At 43.0% G+C, this 20,099-nt stretch overlaps 1 protein-coding gene across 1 annotated transcript in view; it reads left to right on the top strand.

Moving 5' to 3' along the window:
• Nucleotides 1-20,099, top strand: part of LOC124016629 (interleukin-6 receptor subunit beta-like) — a 50,569-nt gene that overhangs the window by 14,305 nt on the left and 16,165 nt on the right. The window contains exons 4-11 of the mRNA XM_046332156.1: nt 954-1,095; nt 1,582-1,736; nt 1,833-1,987; nt 2,402-2,561; nt 2,748-2,830; nt 7,180-7,417; nt 19,416-19,616; nt 19,807-19,908. Of these exons, the coding sequence (XP_046188112.1) occupies nt 954-1,095; nt 1,582-1,736; nt 1,833-1,987; nt 2,402-2,561; nt 2,748-2,830; nt 7,180-7,417; nt 19,416-19,616; nt 19,807-19,908 (1,236 nt within the window). The remainder of the gene's footprint in view (nt 1-953; nt 1,096-1,581; nt 1,737-1,832; nt 1,988-2,401; nt 2,562-2,747; nt 2,831-7,179; nt 7,418-19,415; nt 19,617-19,806; nt 19,909-20,099) is intronic.

Here is a 20,099-nt window from a genome sequence, read left to right on the forward strand (position 1 = left end):
ATTGTATTCTTCATACTGTTAAATTCTAAGAAAATATTGTCTAATAAATGAACTAGTGTAGCCCACAGCCATATGGCACAGCCAGATCAGGGCCTAACATAAGGACAACTCAGAGTATACTATTCTGTTCTTCTGAAAATAGACGACATTTTCTTCATATCATGGTTCTTTAGACCTGTCTAAAATAAATAATGGATTTATTGTGAAGTTGTAGGCTATATTATATGCATGTATTAGATTTAAAATATAGATATTCCAAAGGTCTGCATCAGTGGCTTTTGTGCTATGTGTGAAAGCCAGGAGGTGCTAAATGTGTTTATGTTAATTAATGATCAATTACCGTGAGACCGGCAGTTACTTGCTTGACAATCACCACCTGTTGCATCCTCTACAACCACTGTGATTATTATTTGACCCTGCTGGTTATCTATGAACATTTGAACATCTTGAAGAACAATCTGTACTTAATGGCCATGCACTCATATAATCTCCACCCGGCACAGCCAGAAGAGGACTGGCCCGGTTTCTTCCTAGGTTCCTGCCTTTCAATAGAGTTTTTCCTAGCCACTTGTGCTTCTACATCTGCATTGCTTGCTGTTTGTGGTTTTAGGTTCAGTTTCTGAATAGCACTTTGACATCTGCTGATGTAAAAAAGGGCTTTATAAATACATTTGATTTGATGTTCAGGTACCACTTGCCATGTGGAAGCAGTGGAAGCAGAGAGAACAGTCTGGCTGGAGTCTTTAACAATTTTCTTTAATGTTCACACTGAATGACCCTAAAGCTTTCTTAGTGTCAGGTTTGGGTTCAATTCAGTTTTCAATTGAGGAAGTGAATTTCAATTGACTTCCTGAATCGAAATGAGTTTTGACCCCATCCTGCTCAGTGCAGTAGGTACATAGCCGTTGGTATGTTTCTCTGACATAATGGCAGCTGTTTGGTTTATTGGTCAGATCCCCCTGAGAAGCCTGTGAACCTGTCCTGCATGGCTGTCCAGTCTGGCCGAAAGATTTCGTCCAACGTCACGTGCACATGGCAGCCTGGGACAAGAGACGAGATTCTGAAAACCACTTATACCTTGTTTGGCAGTCTAATGTGAGTGTCATACATAAGGTTAGATACATGGTGAACACCAACATTATTTTTTTAAATCAGTGAATGGAAAACCTGGCTTCAGTTCTGAGAACCCCTCAATATCAAGGTTCTTAGAACCCCTCAATATCAAGGTTCTTAGAACCCCTAAATATCAAGGTTCTTAGAACCCCTCAATATCAAGGTTCTTAGAACCCCTAAATATCAAGGTTCTTAGAACCCCTCAATATCAAGGTTCTTAGAACCCCTCAATATCAAGGTTCTTAGAACCCCTCAATATCAAGGTTCTTAGAACCCCTCAATATCAAGGTTCTTAGAACCCCTAAATATCAAGGTTCTTAGAACCCCTCAATATCAAGGTTCTTAGAACCCCTCAATATCAAGGTTCTTAGAACCCCTCAATATCAAGGTTCTTAGATAGTGTATTTGATTTGTTAATTACTCATTTCTGATCGAATAACAATGTAGATCATTGTTGTGTTTATTCAGTGTCTCAAATAAGAGCAGCAAAGCTCACAGAAGCAGTGGATACATCGACTTCGGCACCTTTCCAAGCTTCATGCAACTTGCTATGTGGGTAGAAGTTGAAAACAAGCTGGGGAAGGTTCGATCTGACATTCTGGATATATATGCTGCTGATTTGGGTAGGTGGAGTGCGATGTATTTTCTGATTGCCCTTGAGGTTATTACAATGATTATCACCTCCCCCATATAGTTTAATGGTTTGTCCTGTGTTGCAGTGAAAACGAATCCCCCATCAGATGTCAATATTCTTTCCGAGAATAACTTTTCCAGGACTCTCTTAGTGAGTTGGAAGCACCCTATCCATGTAACCTATGTAACGCTGAAATACAACATCAGGTTCTGCACTGTGGGCTCTGGAGACTGGACTGAGGTAAATAGCCACAATCACAATACATGTTAAAAGGATATTCTTTAGACCTCAGAAGTAGACTAATGTTGATATGTCCCGTGCCATTTGTTGTAACCTCAATCCCAAAATGAAAGGATAAGCATTGTATAATTTCCTGGTAAAGGGATATGGTATGATCTACACAACCGATGGCATTGGGTGTGTATGGCATGGGCTTGACGTTGGACTTGTTATAAGGTGTGTAAACATCTGGCAAATGTTGGAGTGAAATCTCTCTTTAATGTTAAAAGCCATCTATCCTATCCTTATTCTGATAGGTGTTATCAACAGTGAATCAAACATTCTACTTGTATTGTTGGTGCTGCAAATTCACTGTAATATGGCACCCTCTCGACTCCATTTGTCATTATATCCATTTAATTGACTCTCTCTTAGGTACCGCCAAATGACACTGAAAGCTACAAGGAGTCTTTCCGTCTTCAGTACCTCAAGCCGGACAGGGAGTATGTAGTGCAGGTGCGATGCATTCATCATAGGGGCTATGGCTATTGGAGTGACTGGAGCGCTAACTCTACCGCCAGGACCCCAGAGGACAGTGAGTAGCCATGACAATAAGCATATAGCGTTCTATTGTGTTTCATTTAGCATGTTAAGCTGTAGAACTCATATGTGAAGTCAGTGTATGAGTGATTGTGATCCAGGTAGCTAGTCTATGGACAGCTCAGTTTGTCATATCTCAGATGGCTGAGTTATATTGATTTTGGCTCTGTTCTTTGCCCAGAGCCTACAAGTAAACCAGACCTATGGAGAGTCGTCATTCCCAGCCAAGTCCAAAGTGAGCGGAGAGTGCAAGTGATGTGTAAGGTAATGAAGGCCATACTGAAAATAGAGTGCCACAGTGATGTCTTCATAAAATGTAGTGGTCAAACACGGAAATGGTTGCAATAAAAAAAAAAACGCCATCATTTGGGTGTAGACCTCACCGTGAAATACTGACTTACAAGCTCTCACTGTGTGCGTTCCTATGAATGGAACAGTCCTCCACATGTTGGTAAGTATTCGGCCAGCAACCTTCACCTGTCAGCGGCAACCGCTTTCACGGGCTCCTCATTTGTACAAATACAGAAGGTAACCCACTTCATTACTTTGATGACCCAACTGTGAAACATAATTTATGTAAACTAACATTTGTTGCTTATTTCCTACTTTTTAGATGTGAAATAGAACTGTAAACTCAGCGTTCAGGTTGGTTCCACCAGGCTTATCATAATCGTGTGTGTGTGTGTGTGACCAGTATCTTTGAGGGGCTATGAGCTGATCTACGCTGCTTAATTTCTTGCCTTCTCACCAACGGTTGTCAATGGGGAGAACAGAATTTGGTATGTTTAGGCTGGCCTGGTAACTTCAACATAGAATAGGTGATATCTGACTTAAACAGATACTAACTACCATTAGAAATAGAACAGTGACTGTATGTGTGTTCAAAGATACCTGTATGGAGTCCGGTGGGCTTCATGCTGATGTCTGAAATGGAAACACCTTGCCCTCAGCAATAAAATGTCACTTTTTTTAAATTGTCTTTTGATATTTATTGAATCAAATGGTACTATCAATGGACCTGTGTATTCTTTAAACATATCAGGGAACTCCTTTCTTAGGCTACATGGGGTCCTGTACACCATATAGAAAGGGTTGACGACTGACATGTTCGGCAAGGTAGCCCCTGCCCCACCAGACGAAATGCTGATGGGTACAGTATCTGTACTGGCGATGAATGACAATTGGATGAAAGAAAAGTGTAATATTTGCACATTGTTATATTGCCAGAAAATAATTTAAAGAGTTATGTGAAAGATGGTTTATTCTGTGGAACTGTTACGCTTGGAAGTTATCAAAACACTGATCTCACATCTGTAGTTATTGAACTTTAGCTGGACCCATGAGGCGTACTGTCATACCCAGGATGGAGTGTCATGCACTCCACAATTGCTGCCACCTGACTGCACATGTCCTTAACCTGTATTATATAGATGGAAGGGACTTCATCCCCCACTGGAGAGTAGAAGACAACCTCATCCAGAGAGTTAGACAGCCACATCCTTAGATTTGGGCAAGTAATAACACAGAAATACCATTCTGGTCAGACAGCTGAAGTTGTACTCCAGACACAACTGATTTTGATTAGTTAGGTAAAGTGTAGGCATAGTCTTTAAGCACAATATATTTACAGCAGAAAATGTTTTGTATTTGTAACATGAACATGTCCAATTATTATTATTTTTTTAGGTGATGTATTTATTCTCAAGATGGGCGACGTTTGTCCACATGTAGCCCACACATGTAGGTTAGTTCTGGGATTTTGTCTCCCGGGAAAGATAAACAGTGGACCTTAGGACAGACGAGACAAAACTAGCCAGTTTTAGAATTGTGTTGTAGGACAGCTGAGCTGATTTTAAACTAGCAGTAGTTGATATTGTTTCCACAGTAACATGTTTTTATATTTTGGTATTTTTTATTTTTTTAGGATCCCCATTAGTAGCTGCTCTTCCTGGGGTCCACATGAAACATGACATAATACAGAACATTAATAGACATACAGTTGAAGTCGGAAGTTTACATACGCTCAGGTTGGAGTCTTTTAAAACTCGTTTTCAACCACTCCACAAATTTCTTGATAACGAACTATAGTTTTGGCAAGTCAGTTAGGACATCTACTTTGTGCATGACACTGCATTGTAATTTTTCCAACAATTGTTTACAGACCAATTATTTCACTTATAATTCACTGTATCACAATTCCAGTGGGTCAGAAGTTTACATACACTAAATTGACTGTGCATTTAAACAGCTTGGAAAATTCCAGAAAATGATGTCATGGCTTTAGAAGCTTCTGCTAATTGACATAATTTAAGTCAATTGGAGGTGTACATGTGGATGTATTTCAAGGACTACCTTCAAACTCAGTGCTGCTTTGCTTGACATCATGAGAAAATCTAAAGAAATCAGCCAAGACCTCAGAAAAAAATTGTAGACCACAAGTCTGGTTCATCCTTGAGAGCAATTTCCAAACTCCTGAAGGTATTGTTCATCTGTACAAACAAGAGTACGCAAGTATAAACTCCATGGGACCACGCAGCTGTCATTCCGCTCAGGAAGGAGACGCGTTCTGTCTCCTAGACATGAACTTACTTTGGTGCGAAAAGTGCAAATCAATCCCAGAACAACAGCAAAAGACCTTGTGAAGATGCTGGAGGAAGCAGGTACAATCTGTATTGGCCACCCATTCTATATCACAGTAAAACGAGGAATATATCGACATAACCTGAAAGGCCGCTCGGCAAAGAAGAAGCCACTGCTCCAAAACTGCCTTAAAAAGCCAGACTATGGTTTGCAATTGCACATGGGGACAACACCATACCAACCGTGAAGAACGGGGGTGGCAGCATCATGTTGTGGGGATGCTTTGCTGCAGGAGGGACTGGTGCACTTCACAAAATAATTGTCATCGTGAGGCAGGAAAATGATGTGGATATATTGAACCAACATCTCAAGACGTCAGGAAGTTACACCTTGGACGCAGATGGGTCTTCCAAATGGAGAATGACCCCAAGCATACTTCCAAAGTTGTGGCAAAATGGCTCAAGGACAACAAAGTCAAGGTCTTGGAGTGTTCATCACAAAGCCCTCAATCCTATAGACAATTTGTGGGCAGAACTGAAAAGGCATGTGTGAGCAAGGAGGCCTACAAAACCTGACTCAGTTACAGCAGCTCTGTCATATGCCTTTTATACATAACATCTGACATGAAGTAAAGATTCAATTATTTATTAATCAATGCCACAAAACTGGGACATTGAAAAGAAACCATAATTACATTGTGAGAACGCACAGATTTTTCTGCTTTTCCATTATACAAATTGGACCAGCACAAATGACACAATGTAAACAGCATATTGTGATTTTTGGTGGGTGAGTTACAAACGAGTGATTCCTCACAAAACCCAGACATTAAAAGACTGGTTTTCACAAAATGTATTCCAAAACTCAGGCATTAAAGGACTGGTTTTCACAAAATGTAATCCAAAACCCAGACATTAAAGGACTGGTTTTCACAAAATGTAATCCAAAACCCAGACATTAAAGGACTGGTTTTCACAAAATGTAATCCAAAACCCAGACATTAAAGGACTGGTTTTCACAAAATGTAATCCAAAACCCAGACATTAAAACTGGTTTTCACCAAAACCCAGACATTAAAGGACTGGTTTTCACAAAATGTAATCCAAAACCCAGACATTAAAGGACTGGTTTTCACAAAATGTAATCCATTGAAGAAGTGTCCTTTTGGGGGAAGGATTGTTGACGTATACTGAACAAAGCCCTAATATATGGAAATGAAGACCTGTATCTGTTGGTCACAGATACCATTAAAAACAAAAGTACCTTTGTGGATCAGAAAACCAGTCAGCATTTGGTATAAAGGAGATATGCTCACTTGCTTTTGTGCAAAAATTTGAGAGAAATTAACTTTTTTTTCAGCTCAATGAACATGGGACCAACACTTTACATGTTGCGTTTTTATACTTTTGTATCTACAAATTGGCATAAAATATGACATCTTGGCCTTACACAGCACTCTTTTAAGACTCCATTGTCTTTCATCTGTAGGTGCTGCAAAGCAAACCTTGGTGTCATATGAAGCTTTGTCGCTTGCTCTGTAATATGAGTAGTATTTTGGTTTCAACTTTATTTTGTACATTTAATTTATGAATATAAAAAATAAACATGAATATTGAATAATATTTGTAAAACTAGCAGAGATCCCACTCTGGAACTTTGATATGCCCATTAAGTATATTATGTTCAACAATGTATTGAAAGAAATCAAATCAAAAATGGCATTTTTTTAGGCTATATACAGGTGAATATATTCATTAAAGTCACCATGTCTGAGAGAGATTTACATGGTTCTCAATACGTCACGTTAGGGTAACCCTATATGAAATACCTTATTTGAAAAGGTTATAAAATCCCACATTTTAAAGTGTATGTTGAAAAAATTATTGAAACCATTTCCGTGTGTGACCGCTAAGTTTTATGGGTATTACTGTATGACTCACACTATGGTACTCTATACTACTGATGTATTATCCATCTATGGCTTGAATAATAACAGGTGATTGGTTGTTGCCTTCTTCTTTTCCCTGCTACAGGATCCAGTGGAGTCCAATGGAAGGATACGGGGCTACAGCATCAAGATCCAAGATGGAAACTGGGAGACGGTGGCGGTCAATGACTCTGACCTGGATTCCAGGTCGCAAGAGAGGAAAATGATCCCCCTTTACCAGATTCCCTTGTCTGACAAGAGAAGAGGCCTCATTGAATTGAAGGCCTGGAATTCTGTTGGCGAGTCTCCCCAAGCGTCTTTAGTCATCCCAAAATTGACACAAGGTATGTTGACACTATGCTCTATACACTATGGTGTTACACTCATACTTCCTTCTCAATCTTACCAATGAAGTAAGATATACTGAACAAAAATATAAATGCAACAATTTCAAAGATTATAGTTACAGTTCATCAGTCAATTGAAATAAATGTATTAGGCCCTAATCTATGTATTTCACATGACTGGGAATAGAGATATGCATCTGTTGGTATGGGCATGGATCAGAAAACATTCAGTATCTGGTGTGACCACCATTTGCCTCATGCAGCACAATACATCTCCTTCGCACAGATTTGATCAGGCTGTTGATTCTGGACTGTGGAATGTTGTCTTATTGCTGTGCGATGTTGCTGGATATTGGGGGGAACTGGAACACGCTGTCGTACACGTCAATCCAGAGCATCCCAAACATGCTCAATTGGTGACATGTCTGTTGAGTATGCAGAAAGTGGAAGAATTGGGACATTTTTAGCTTCCAGGAAATGTGTACAGATCCTTGCGACATTCGGGCCTTGTGTTATTTATTTTTATTTCACCTTTATTTAACCAGGTAGGCCAGTTGAGAACAAGTTCTCATTTACAACTGTGACCTGGCCAAGATAGAGCAAAGCAGTGCGGCACAAACAACACAGGGTTACACATGGGATAAACAAACATTACAGTCAATAACACAATAGAGACGTCTACATACAGTGTGTGCAAATGTAGTAAGATTCGGGAGGTAAGGAAATATATAGGCCATAGTGGCGAAATAATTATAATTGAGCAATTAAACACTGGAGTGATAGATGTGCAGAAGATGAATGTACAAGTAGAGATACTGGGGTGCAAAGGAGCAAAAAAATAAACAACAGTATGGGGATGAGGTAGTTGGGTGGGCTATTTACAAATGGGGATGAGGTAGTTGGGAGGGTTATTTACAGATGGGCTATCTACAGGTGCAATGATCGGTAAGCTGCTCTGACAGCTGATGCTTAAAGTTAGTGAGGGAGATCTCCAGCTTCAGTGATTTTCGCAATTCGTTCCAGTCAGTGGCAGCAGAGAACTGGAAGGAATTGGCTTTGGGGATAACCAGTGAAACATACCTGGTGGAGCGCGTACTACGGGTGGGTGTTGCTATGGTTACCAGTGAGCTGAGATAAGGCGGGGCTTTACCTAGCAAAGACTTATAGATCACCTGGAGCCAGTGGGTTTTCTGACGAATATGAAGCGAGGGCCAGCCAACGAGAGCATACAGGTCGCAGTGGTGGGTAGTATATGGGGCTTTGGTGACAAAACGGATGGCACTGTGATAGACTACATCCAATTTGCTGAGCAGAGTGTTGGAGGCTATTTTGTAAAGGACATCACCGAAGTCTAGTTTTACGATGGTATGTTTGGCAGCATGAGCGAAAGATGCTTTGTTGCGAAATAGGAAGCCAATTCTAGATTTAATGCTGAAACATGAGGTGATGGCGGCGGATGAATGGCACGACAATGGGCCTCGGGATCTTGTCACGGTTTCTCTGTAAGCTTTTGTTTTTATGGAACATTTCTGGGATCTTTTATTTCAGCTCATGAAACATGGGATCAACACTTTACATGTTGCGTTTATGTTTGTTCAGTGTATATCGTCGCTTTCTGATGGAAATATCTCCAAAAAAGCCATTTTTCAGGAAGAGAGAAAGTTATCTCAACATTGATGGACACAGCATCACAAAAGTTCATAGCGACTGCATTCTGGGTTAGATATTCACACTGAACTGTTTTACAACAACAAACAAAACATGTGGGAGTTATGAGTTTGGTGCATATTATATGTGGAGAACATGTCGCCCTTTTTGCTTTAATTCTCCAAGATTGTTTTATCATGTGAATAATTTATAGACTGTTCTGATGAACTGTACTTTACAATGGTTGCAATTGCGATTTGATATAATAACTCACTTCCTACCGTCAAGGCACACACACAGGGCTGTAGCCAAAGCCAAAATTCCTAATCCAACCAACAATATTTAACTTTATACAATGCATTCGGAAAGTATTCAGACCCCTCGACTATTTACACATTTTGTTACATTACAACCTTCTAAAATTGATTTATATTGATTTTTCCCTCATCAAACTACACACTTCCTCCTAATGACTAAGCAAATGTATAAAATAAAACGATCACATTTACATAAGTATTCAGACCCTTTACTCAGTACTTTGCTGAAGCAATTTTGGCTGTGATTACTGTCTGAGGTCCTGAGCACTCTGGACCAGTTTTTCATCAAGGATCTCTCTGTACTTTGCTCCGCTCATCTTTCCCTAGATCCTGACTAGTCTCCCAGTTCCTGCCGGTGAAAAACATTTTCACAGAATGATACTGCCACCACCATGCTTCACCATAGGGATGGTGCCAGGTTTCCTCCAAACATGATGCTTAGCATTCAGGCCAAAGAGTTCAATCTTGGTTTCATCAGACCAGAGAATCTGGTTTCTTATGGTCTGAGAGTCTTTAGGTGCCTTTTGGCAAACTCCATGCGGGCTGTCATGTACCTTTTACAGAGGAGTGGCTTCCGTCTGGCCACTCTACCATATCGGCCTGATTTGTGGAATGCTGCAATGATGGTTGTCCTTCTGGAAGGCTCTCCCATCTCCACAGAGGAACTCTGGAGCTTTGTCAGGCGACCTTCGGGTTCTTGGTCACCTCCCTGACTAAGGCCCATCTCCCACGATTGCTCAGTTTGGCTGGGGGACCAGCTCTAGGAAGAGTCTTGGTGGTTCCATACTTCTTCCATTTTAAGAATGATGGAGGCCGCTGTGTTCTTGGGACCTTCAATGCTGCAGATTTTTTTTGGTACCCTTCCCCAGATTTGTGCCTCGACACAATCCTGTCTTAGAGCTCTATGAGAAATTCCTTCAACCTCATGGCTTGGGTTTTGCTGAATTTACCACAGGTGGACTATAAATGTGCTCAGTTTCATAAGCAGGTAAATGATACTCTTGGGTCATTGGAATAATTCAGCAATTTCACTAGCATTAATAAAAAGTGTATTTCACTATCAAATGCATCAGTGGAGGCTCCGTAGAGGAGGAAGGGGAGGACCATCCTCAGTGAATTTCATGAAAATAATGAAAAATTAAAAAAGTTCACCTTTTTTGATAATACTATACTAAATATATTCACGTCACCAAATGATTGATTAAAACGCACTGTTTTGCGATGGTCTAGAGTAGGCTCAAAATCACTCTGTAAGGTAGCACCATGGTGTAGCTGGAGGAGTTTCTCCTCCTCTGGGTACATTGACTTCAATACAAAACCTACAAGGCTCGTGGTTCTCACCCCCCTTCCATAGGCATACACAGTAATTATGACAACTTCCAGATGACGTCCTTTTGGCAGCATGAATTGACATGTTGACACTTGATCAAAGGATCAGAGAATTAATATAGTACTGAAAGCACCAAATTTGCCAGTTCTTGCTGTGAGGTGTTACCCCACTCTTCCACCAAGGCACCTGCAAGTTCCCTGACATTTCTGGGTGGAATGACCCTAGCCCTCACCCTCCAATCCAACAGATCCCAGATGTGCTCAATGGGATTGAGATCCGGGCTCTTCGCTGGCCTTGACAGAGCACTGACATTCCCGTCTTGCAGGAAATCACGCACAGAATGAGCAGTATGGGTGGTGACATTGTCATGCTGGAGGGTCATGTAAGGATGAACCTGCAGGAAGGGTACCACATGAGGGAGGGGGATGTCTTCCCTGTAACGCACAGTGTTGAGATTGCCTGCAATGACTACAAGCTCAGTCTGATGATGCTGTGACACCCAGACCATGACGGACCCTCCACCTCTAAATCTATCCCGCTCCAGAGTACAGGCCTCGGTGTAACGCTCATTCCTTCGACGATAAACGTGAATCCAACCATCACCCTGGTGAGACAAAACCGCAACTCGTCAGTCAAGAGCACTTTTTTCCGTTCCGGTCTGGTCCAGCGACGGTGGGTTTGTGCCCATAGGCGACGTTGTTGCCGGTGATGTCTGGTGAGGACCTGCCTTACAACAGGCCTACAAGCCCTTAGTCCAGCCTCTCTCAACCTATTGCAGACAGTTTGAGCACCGATGGAGGGATTGTGCATTTCTAGTGTAACTCAGGCAGTGGTTGTTGCCATCCTGTCCCTGTCCCACAGGTGTGATGTTTGGATGTACCGATCCTGTGCTGTGCCCATCCTGGGTGAACGGATAGTCTCTGCATGTGTGTTTCCAACCCTAAAGCATGGAGGATTAGGTGTTCTGCTGTGGGGGTGCTTTGCTGCTGACACTGTCTGTGATTTATTTAGAATTCAAGGCTTACTTAACCAGCATGGCTACCACAGCATTCTGCAGCGATATGCCATCCCATCTGGTTTTGGCTTAGTGGGACTATAATTTGTTTTTCAACAGGACAATGACCCCAAATACCTCCAGGCTGTGTAAGGGCTATTTGACCAAGAAGGAGAGTGATGGAGTGATGCATCAGATGACCTGGCCTCCACAATCACTTGACCTCAACCCAATTGAGATGGTTTGGGATGAGTCGGACAACAAAGTAAAGGAAAAGCAGCCAACAAGTGCTCAGAATATTTGGGAACTCCTTCAAGACTGTTGGAAAAGCATTCCAGTTGAAGCTTGTTGAGAGAATGTCAAGAGTCTGCAAATCTTTAATCAAAGCAACGTGTGGCTATTTAAAGAATATCCAAATATAAAATATATTTTTATTTTTTTTAACACTTTTTTGGGTTACTACATGTTTCCATATGTTATCTCATAGTTTTGATATTTTCACCATTATTCTACAAATACAGAAAAACATTTTATTTTAAAGAAAAACCCTTGAATGAGAAGGTGTTCTAAAAAATTTCAACTGGCAGTGTATATCTACTCAAATTTCAATCGGCTGGCCCTATGTCCTGCTCAATAAATGAATACTGACCGAGTCTACACTCTCCTTGTACGCGAGAGACAGAAATAAGGCATTGGGCTAAACGTACTATCTCTTTAAGTTCGAGAATTGGCTGGATTGTGTACTAGCACTCAAAATGTAATCACTAAGCCTGGAAATTGAATAACTAATCCTACACCGACTATGTCAGAATAACAACACGAATGCAACCTCCATATCTTGTTCAAAACCCTCATGGTGTATAACATAATCTGGGTGTATAATTTAAACTGCTTTTCAGTTTCATATTGGCTGAATGCAACATGAAGGCCTCGTTCTTAGATTCCTCGCACGGCGCATCAATATGTTGTGACGTTGGTACCATTAAATGTGATGAAAATGATTTTAACAAATCAATTCACTACGTTTAATTATTACAATGATTAAATTGCTCATGTAACAATTACATGAGCAACAACACCATGGGAAAATGTGTTTAAATCTGCACCAGCCCTAGACTCCATGATGAATCAGTGAGACACAAATTGTCTTAATTATTTATTTACTAACTTTAATAATCACACAGAATTACATAAACACCAACACAGGAGAGATTATACGTTGGTTACTAAAACGATGCAATGAAAGGTCTCTAGTGGACTAAACCGATATGATGGCTTGTTACACAACGAAGGGGGGGAGAAGAGACAAAGGAATTCAACTATCGTACATACAGTTGAATAATACGCTCAGCGTAAATATAGATATTTAGCACCCTAATAACAACCGCTCATTCGGATTTAGAAATGCAACACATATTTACGCTTGTATGTCTTTGTCGTCTTGCTCTGTTGAAAACGCGTGTTCAGTTTGGAATCAGTCGACTGAAAGTGGTTGTCCACCAGAGGTCACCAAGCCCTTTGTAGTCGTAGCTTCCTGGTGTCGGACTGTCTGTTAGAACGTATCTTCCAGAGGTGTACCACACGGTGTTCAGCTGGCCTTATCCTTCACTCTGTTTAGAATAGATACCCTAGAGATACTTATAGTGGTGAGAGGAAATTGTTCTTTGTCTCTCGTCTTCGGTCAAGTTCTCTAGGCTAACAGTGCATAATCAGCTGCAGACGGACTGTTCCTGTGTAGTCTTCTTCTTCTTCGAGAGAGAGAGTTTCAGACAGTCTCCACGTTTTCTGGTTTGGTAGAGATTTTCTTCTTCTCTGTTGAAAGTGTCAGTTTCTAACCATTTCGTACCTTTCAGGTCACGTTGACGGTCACGCTGGTCTAATGTAAAGTCTAACCATTTTACTCGTCCGGCTTACTGTCCATATACTGGTTTGTAGAGATTTCAACCATTTCAAATGTGGATGGTCCTTTCGTTCTCTGCTCTAATGTACATTTAGTTTGCGGCCCTTTTATGCCCTCGCCTTGGAGGGTGCTTCTATCACGTTGCCACAAGCTCTGTGCTCATGTGGATGTGGTTACTGACTGGGTAAAACAATTCCCTCTAAAATCACATGTCATCTTCTCACAAATAGTTGCATATTTAATCATATAAGCTCCTCAACATTTCTATTTAAATCTGATAACTGGGATGTATACATTTGTAGAGTTACAGTTCTTTAGTTATACCGTCCTTATAGACATCACAAACAACAAATTATTTTAAGTGATGTGTTGTTTCGAGCTCCATCAACCGTTTCCCACATTATTTGTGTTAGGAATATTGCGTCATTATCCACTTTAGGATGTTGAAGTTTTGGTGTGAGGAATCTCCTTGTAACAAAAGGGTTCTTTACCAAATAATCTAAAGTAAAAAATTATAAAAAGTAACGTAATAAAATAACAATAACGATGCTATATACAGGGGGTACCGGTACAGAGTCAATGTGGAGGCTATATACAGGGGTTACCGGTACAGAGTCAATGTGGAGGCTATATACAGGGGTACCAGTACAGAGTCAATGTGGAGGCTATATACAGGGGGTACTGGTACAGAGTCAATGTGGAGGCTATATACAGGGGGTACCGGTACAGAGTCAATGTGGAGGCTATATACAGGGGTACCAGTACAGAGTCAATGTGGAGGCTATATACAGGGGGTACTGGTACAGAGTCAATGTGGAGGCTATATACAGGGGTACCAGTACAGAGTCAATGTGGAGGCTATATACAGGGGGTACTGGTACAGAGTCAATGTGGAGACTATATACAGGGGGTCCCAGTACAGAGTCAATGTGGAGGCTATATACAGGGGGTCCCAGTACAGAGTCAATGTGGAGGCTATATACAGGGGTACCAGTACAGAGTCAATGTGGAGGCTATATACAGGGGGTACTGGTACAGAGTCAATGTGGAGACTATATACAGGGGGTCCCAGTACAGAGTCAATGTGGAGGCTATATACAGGGGGTACCGGTACCGAGTCAATGTGGAGGCTATATACAGGGGGTACCGGTACAGAGTCAATGTGGAGGCTATATACAGGGGTACCAGTACAGAGTCAATGTGGAGGCTATATACAGGGGGTACTGGTACAGAGTCAATGTGGAGGCTATATACAGGGGGTACCGGTACAGAGTCAATGTGGAGGCTATATACAGGGGTACCAGTACAGAGTCAATGTGGAGGCTATATACAGGGGGTACTGGTACAGAGTCAATGTGGAGGCTATATACAGGGGTACCAGTACAGAGTCAATGTGGAGGCTATATACAGGGGGTACTGGTACAGAGTCAATGTGGAGACTATATACAGGGGGTCCCAGTACAGAGTCAATGTGGAGGCTATATACAGGGGGTCCCAGTACAGAGTCAATGTGGAGGCTATATACAGGGGTACCAGTACAGAGTCAATGTGGAGGCTATATACAGGGGGTACTGGTACAGAGTCAATGTGGAGACTATATACAGGGGGTCCCAGTACAGAGTCAATGTGGAGGCTATATACAGGGGGTACCGGTACCGAGTCAATGTGGAGGCTATATACAGGGGGTACCGGTACAGAGTCAATGTGGAGGCTATATACAGGGGGTACCGGTACAGAGTCAATGTGGAGGCTATATACAGGGTATTACGGTACAGAGTCAATGTGGAGGCTATATACAGGGGGTACCGGTACAGAGTCAATGTGGAGGCTATATACAGGGGGTACTGGTACAGAGTCAATGTGGAGACTATATACAGGGGGTACCGGTACAGAGTCAATGTGGAGGCTATATACAGGGGGTACCGGTACAGAGACAATGTGGAGACTATATACAGGGGGTAGCAGTACAGAGTCAGTGTGGAGGCTATATACAGGGGGTCCCAGTACAGAGTCAATGTGGAGGCTATATACAGGGGGTACCGGTACCGAGTCAATGTGGAGGCTATATACAGGGGGTACCGGTACAGAGTCAATGTGGAGGCTATATACAGGGGGTACCGGTACAGAGTCAATGTGGAGGCTATATACAGGGGGTACCGGTACAGAGTCAATGTGGAGGCTATATACAGGGGGTACCGGTACAGAGTCAATGTGGAGGCTATATACAGGGGGTACCGGTACAGAGTCAATGTGGAGGCTATATACAGGGTATTACGGTACAGAGTCAATGTGGAGGCTATATACAGGGGGTACCGGTACAGAGTCAATGTGGAGGCTATATACAGGGGGTACCGGTACAGAGTCAATGTGGAGGCTATATACAGGGGGTACCGGTACAGAGTCAATGTGGAGACTATATACAGGGGTACCGGTACAGAGTCAATGTGGAGGCTATATACAGGGGGTACCGGTACAGAGTCAATGTGGAGGCTATATACAGGGGTACCGGTACAGAGTCAATGTGGAGGCTATATACAGGGGGTACTGGTACAGAGTCAATGTGGAGGCTATATACAGGGTACCAGTACAGAGTCAATGTGGAGGCTATATACAGGGGTACTGGTACAGAGTCAATGTGGAGACTATATACAGGGGGTCCCAGTACAGAGTCAATGTGGAGGCTATATACAGGGGGTCCCAGTACAGAGTCAATGTGGAGGCTATATACAGGGGTACCAGTACAGAGTCAATGTGGAGGCTATATACAGGGGGTACTGGTACAGAGTCAATGTGGAGACTATATACAGGGGTCCCAGTACAGAGTCAATGTGGAGGCTATATACAGGGGGTACCGGTACCGAGTCAATGTGGAGGCTATATACAGGGGTACCGGTACAGAGTCAATGTGGAGGCTATATACAGGGGTACCAGTACAGAGTCAATGTGGAGGCTATATACAGGGGGTACTGGTACAGAGTCAATGTGGAGGCTATATACAGGGGTACCGGTACAGAGTCAATGTGGAGGCTATATACAGGGGTACCAGTACAGAGTCAATGTGGAGGCTATATACAGGGGGTACTGGTACAGAGTCAATGTGGAGGCTATATACAGGGGTACCAGTACAGAGTCAATGTGGAGGCTATATACAGGGGGTACTGGTACAGAGTCAATGTGGAGACTATATACAGGGGGTCCCAGTACAGAGTCAATGTGGAGGCTATATACAGGGGTCCCAGTACAGAGTCAATGTGGAGGCTATATACAGGGGTACCAGTACAGAGTCAATGTGGAGGCTATATACAGGGGTACTGGTACAGAGTCAATGTGGAGACTATATACAGGGGGTCCCAGTACAGAGTCAATGTGGAGGCTATATACAGGGGTACCGGTACCGAGTCAATGTGGAGGCTATATACAGGGGGTACCGGTACAGAGTCAATGTGGAGGCTATATACAGGGGGTACCGGTACAGAGTCAATGTGGAGGCTATATACAGGGTATTACGGTACAGAGTCAATGTGGAGGCTATATACAGGGGGTACCGGTACAGAGTCAATGTGGAGGCTATATACAGGGGGTACTGGTACAGAGTCAATGTGGAGACTATATACAGGGGGTACCGGTACAGAGTCAATGTGGAGGCTATATACAGGGGGTACCGGTACAGAGACAATGTGGAGACTATATACAGGGGTAGCAGTACAGAGTCAGTGTGGAGGCTATATACAGGGGTCCCAGTACAGAGTCAATGTGGAGGCTATATACAGGGGGTACCGGTACCGAGTCAATGTGGAGGCTATATACAGGGGGTACCGGTACAGAGTCAATGTGGAGGCTATATACAGGGGGTACCGGTACAGAGTCAATGTGGAGGCTATATACAGGGGTACCGGTACAGAGTCAATGTGGAGGCTATATACAGGGGGTACCGGTACAGAGTCAATGTGGAGGCTATATACAGGGGGTACCGGTACAGAGTCAATGTGGAGGCTATATACAGGGTATTACGGTACAGAGTCAATGTGGAGGCTATATACAGGGGGTACCGGTACAGAGTCAATGTGGAGGCTATATACAGGGGGTACCGGTACAGAGTCAATGTGGAGGCTATATACAGGGGTACCGGTACAGAGTCAATGTGGAGACTATATACAGGGGGTACCGGTACAGAGTCAATGTGGAGGCTATATACAGGGGGTACCGGTACAGAGTCAATGTGGAGGCTATATACAGGGGGTACCGGTACAGAGTCAATGTGGAGGCTATATACAGGGGGTACCGGTACAGAGTCAATGTGGAGGCTATATACAGGGGTACCGGTACAGAGTCAATGAGGAGGCTATATACAGGGGTACCGGTACAGAGTCAATGAGGAGGCTATATACAGGGGGTACCGGTACAGAGTCAATGTGGAGGCTATATACAGGGGGTACCGGTACAGAGTCAATGAGGAGGCTATATACAGGGGGTACCGGTACAGAGTCAATGTGGAGACTATATACAGGGGGTACCAGTACCGAGTCAATGTGGAGACTATATACAGGGGGTACCAGTACCGAGTCAATGTGGAGGCTATATACAAGGGGTACCGGTACAGAGTCAATGTGGAGGCTATATACAGGGCGTACCAGTACAGAGTCAATGTGGAGGCTATATACAGGGGGTACCAGTACCGAGTCAATGTGGAGGCTATATACAGGGGGTACCAGTACCGAGTCAATGTGGAGGCTATATACAGGGGGTAGCAGTACAGAGTCAATGTGGAGGCTATATACAGGGGGTACCAGTACCGAGTCAATGTGGAGGCTATATACAGGGGGTACCGGTACCGAGTCAATGTGGAGGCTATATACAAGGGGTACCGGTACAGAGTCAATGTGGAGGCTATATACAGGGCGTACCAGTACAGAGTCAATGTGGAGGCTATATACAGGGCGTACCAGTACAGAGTCAATGTGGAGGCTATATAGAGGGCGTACCAGTACAGAGTCAATGTGGAGGCTATATACAGGGGGTACCGGTACCGAGTCAATGAGGAGGCTATATACAGGGGGTAGCAGTACAGAGTCAATGTGGAGACTATATACAGGGGGTACCGGTACCGAGTCAATGAGGAGGCTATATACAGGGGGTACCAGTACAGAGTCAATGTGGAGGCTATATACAGGGGGTAGCAGTACAGAGTCAATGTGGAGGCTATATACAGGGGGTAGCAGTACAGAGTCAATGTGGAGACTATATACAGGGGGTACCGGTACCGAGTCAATGAGGAGGCTATATACAGGGGGTACCAGTACAGAGTCAATGTGGAGGCTATATACAGGGGGTAGCAGTACAGAGTCAATGAGGAGGCTATATACAGGGGGTACCAGTACAGAGTCAATGTGGAGGCTATATACAGGGGGTACCGGTACCGAGTCAATGTGCAGGATCTAGGTTTTACATTTAGATTTAAAGAAAATGTACAACTAAAGGGTGCATTTTTTTACTCCTCCCATTGACTTGCCAAACCCTGGTCTGGTCTGCCGTGTCTGCTTCACAAGCAATCCCAGAAATCTTGCAATGTTGTGCTTCTGGGTTTAGAAACCGTGATATTATATTTATCTTATCCATCTAGCTAGCTTGGTTTAGCTCTGTTCATATATTTATACGAATGTGTGTCAGGAGAGACTACAGTATATTGATGTAAACGGTTCACTGATGTCATGTGTTCTGCATATTTGTGTTCTTAAAGCGTTGTAGTTTGGCATTGAGATGCTCATATCATGGTGTCACGTTGTATTTGTGTGTGCTGTGTATTTCAGAGCCCCCTTCGGTGGAATGGCTCAGCTGGTTTACCCAGCAGGGGAGGCTATGGGTGAAATGGCAGCCCCCCAATGTGACGGCCACAGGGGAGCCCTACAGGTCCGAGGTGACGGAGTACATACTGGAGTGGGTGTCTGTCAGTGATGGCGCTATGGACTGGCAGAGAGAACGTAGGCATACTAGGATGGCAGCCATTAAAGGTAAGAAGGAGACACACATGCTATGTTTTTACTGAGTATTGTCTTGTAGTTTGGCTATAAACTCTTTGGTTGTCTTTCTGCTGGTTTTGATGACTCATCCCTAATGTTGACTATATTGGTAAACGGGTCACAGGGATCAAATAAATCCAAACGTTACTGTACTGTCTTATGTCTAATGTTCCCAATCAAGGTAACCTTCAGAAGTTCAATCGCTACAATATATCTGTGTATCCCATGTACTCTGGGTGGACTGGGAAGCCATTGACCATAGCAGCCTTTCTGGAACAAGGAGGTAAGAAATAGTAGTAGTCACTGAACTACTGTAAATTATACACATTATTTGCTGTGTAATATACCTATAGTGGTGGTTTTCCGGACACAGCTTAAGACTATTCCTGCACCTAATTTTTTGTATTTTATTATTTGATCTTTATTTAACCAGGTAGGCTAGTTGAGAACAAGTTCTCATTTACAACTGCGACC

The sequence above is a fragment of the Oncorhynchus gorbuscha genome, linkage group LGY (genome assembly GCF_021184085.1).
Source record: "Oncorhynchus gorbuscha isolate QuinsamMale2020 ecotype Even-year linkage group LGY, OgorEven_v1.0, whole genome shotgun sequence".
NCBI classification, from domain to species: domain Eukaryota; kingdom Metazoa; phylum Chordata; class Actinopteri; order Salmoniformes; family Salmonidae; genus Oncorhynchus; species Oncorhynchus gorbuscha.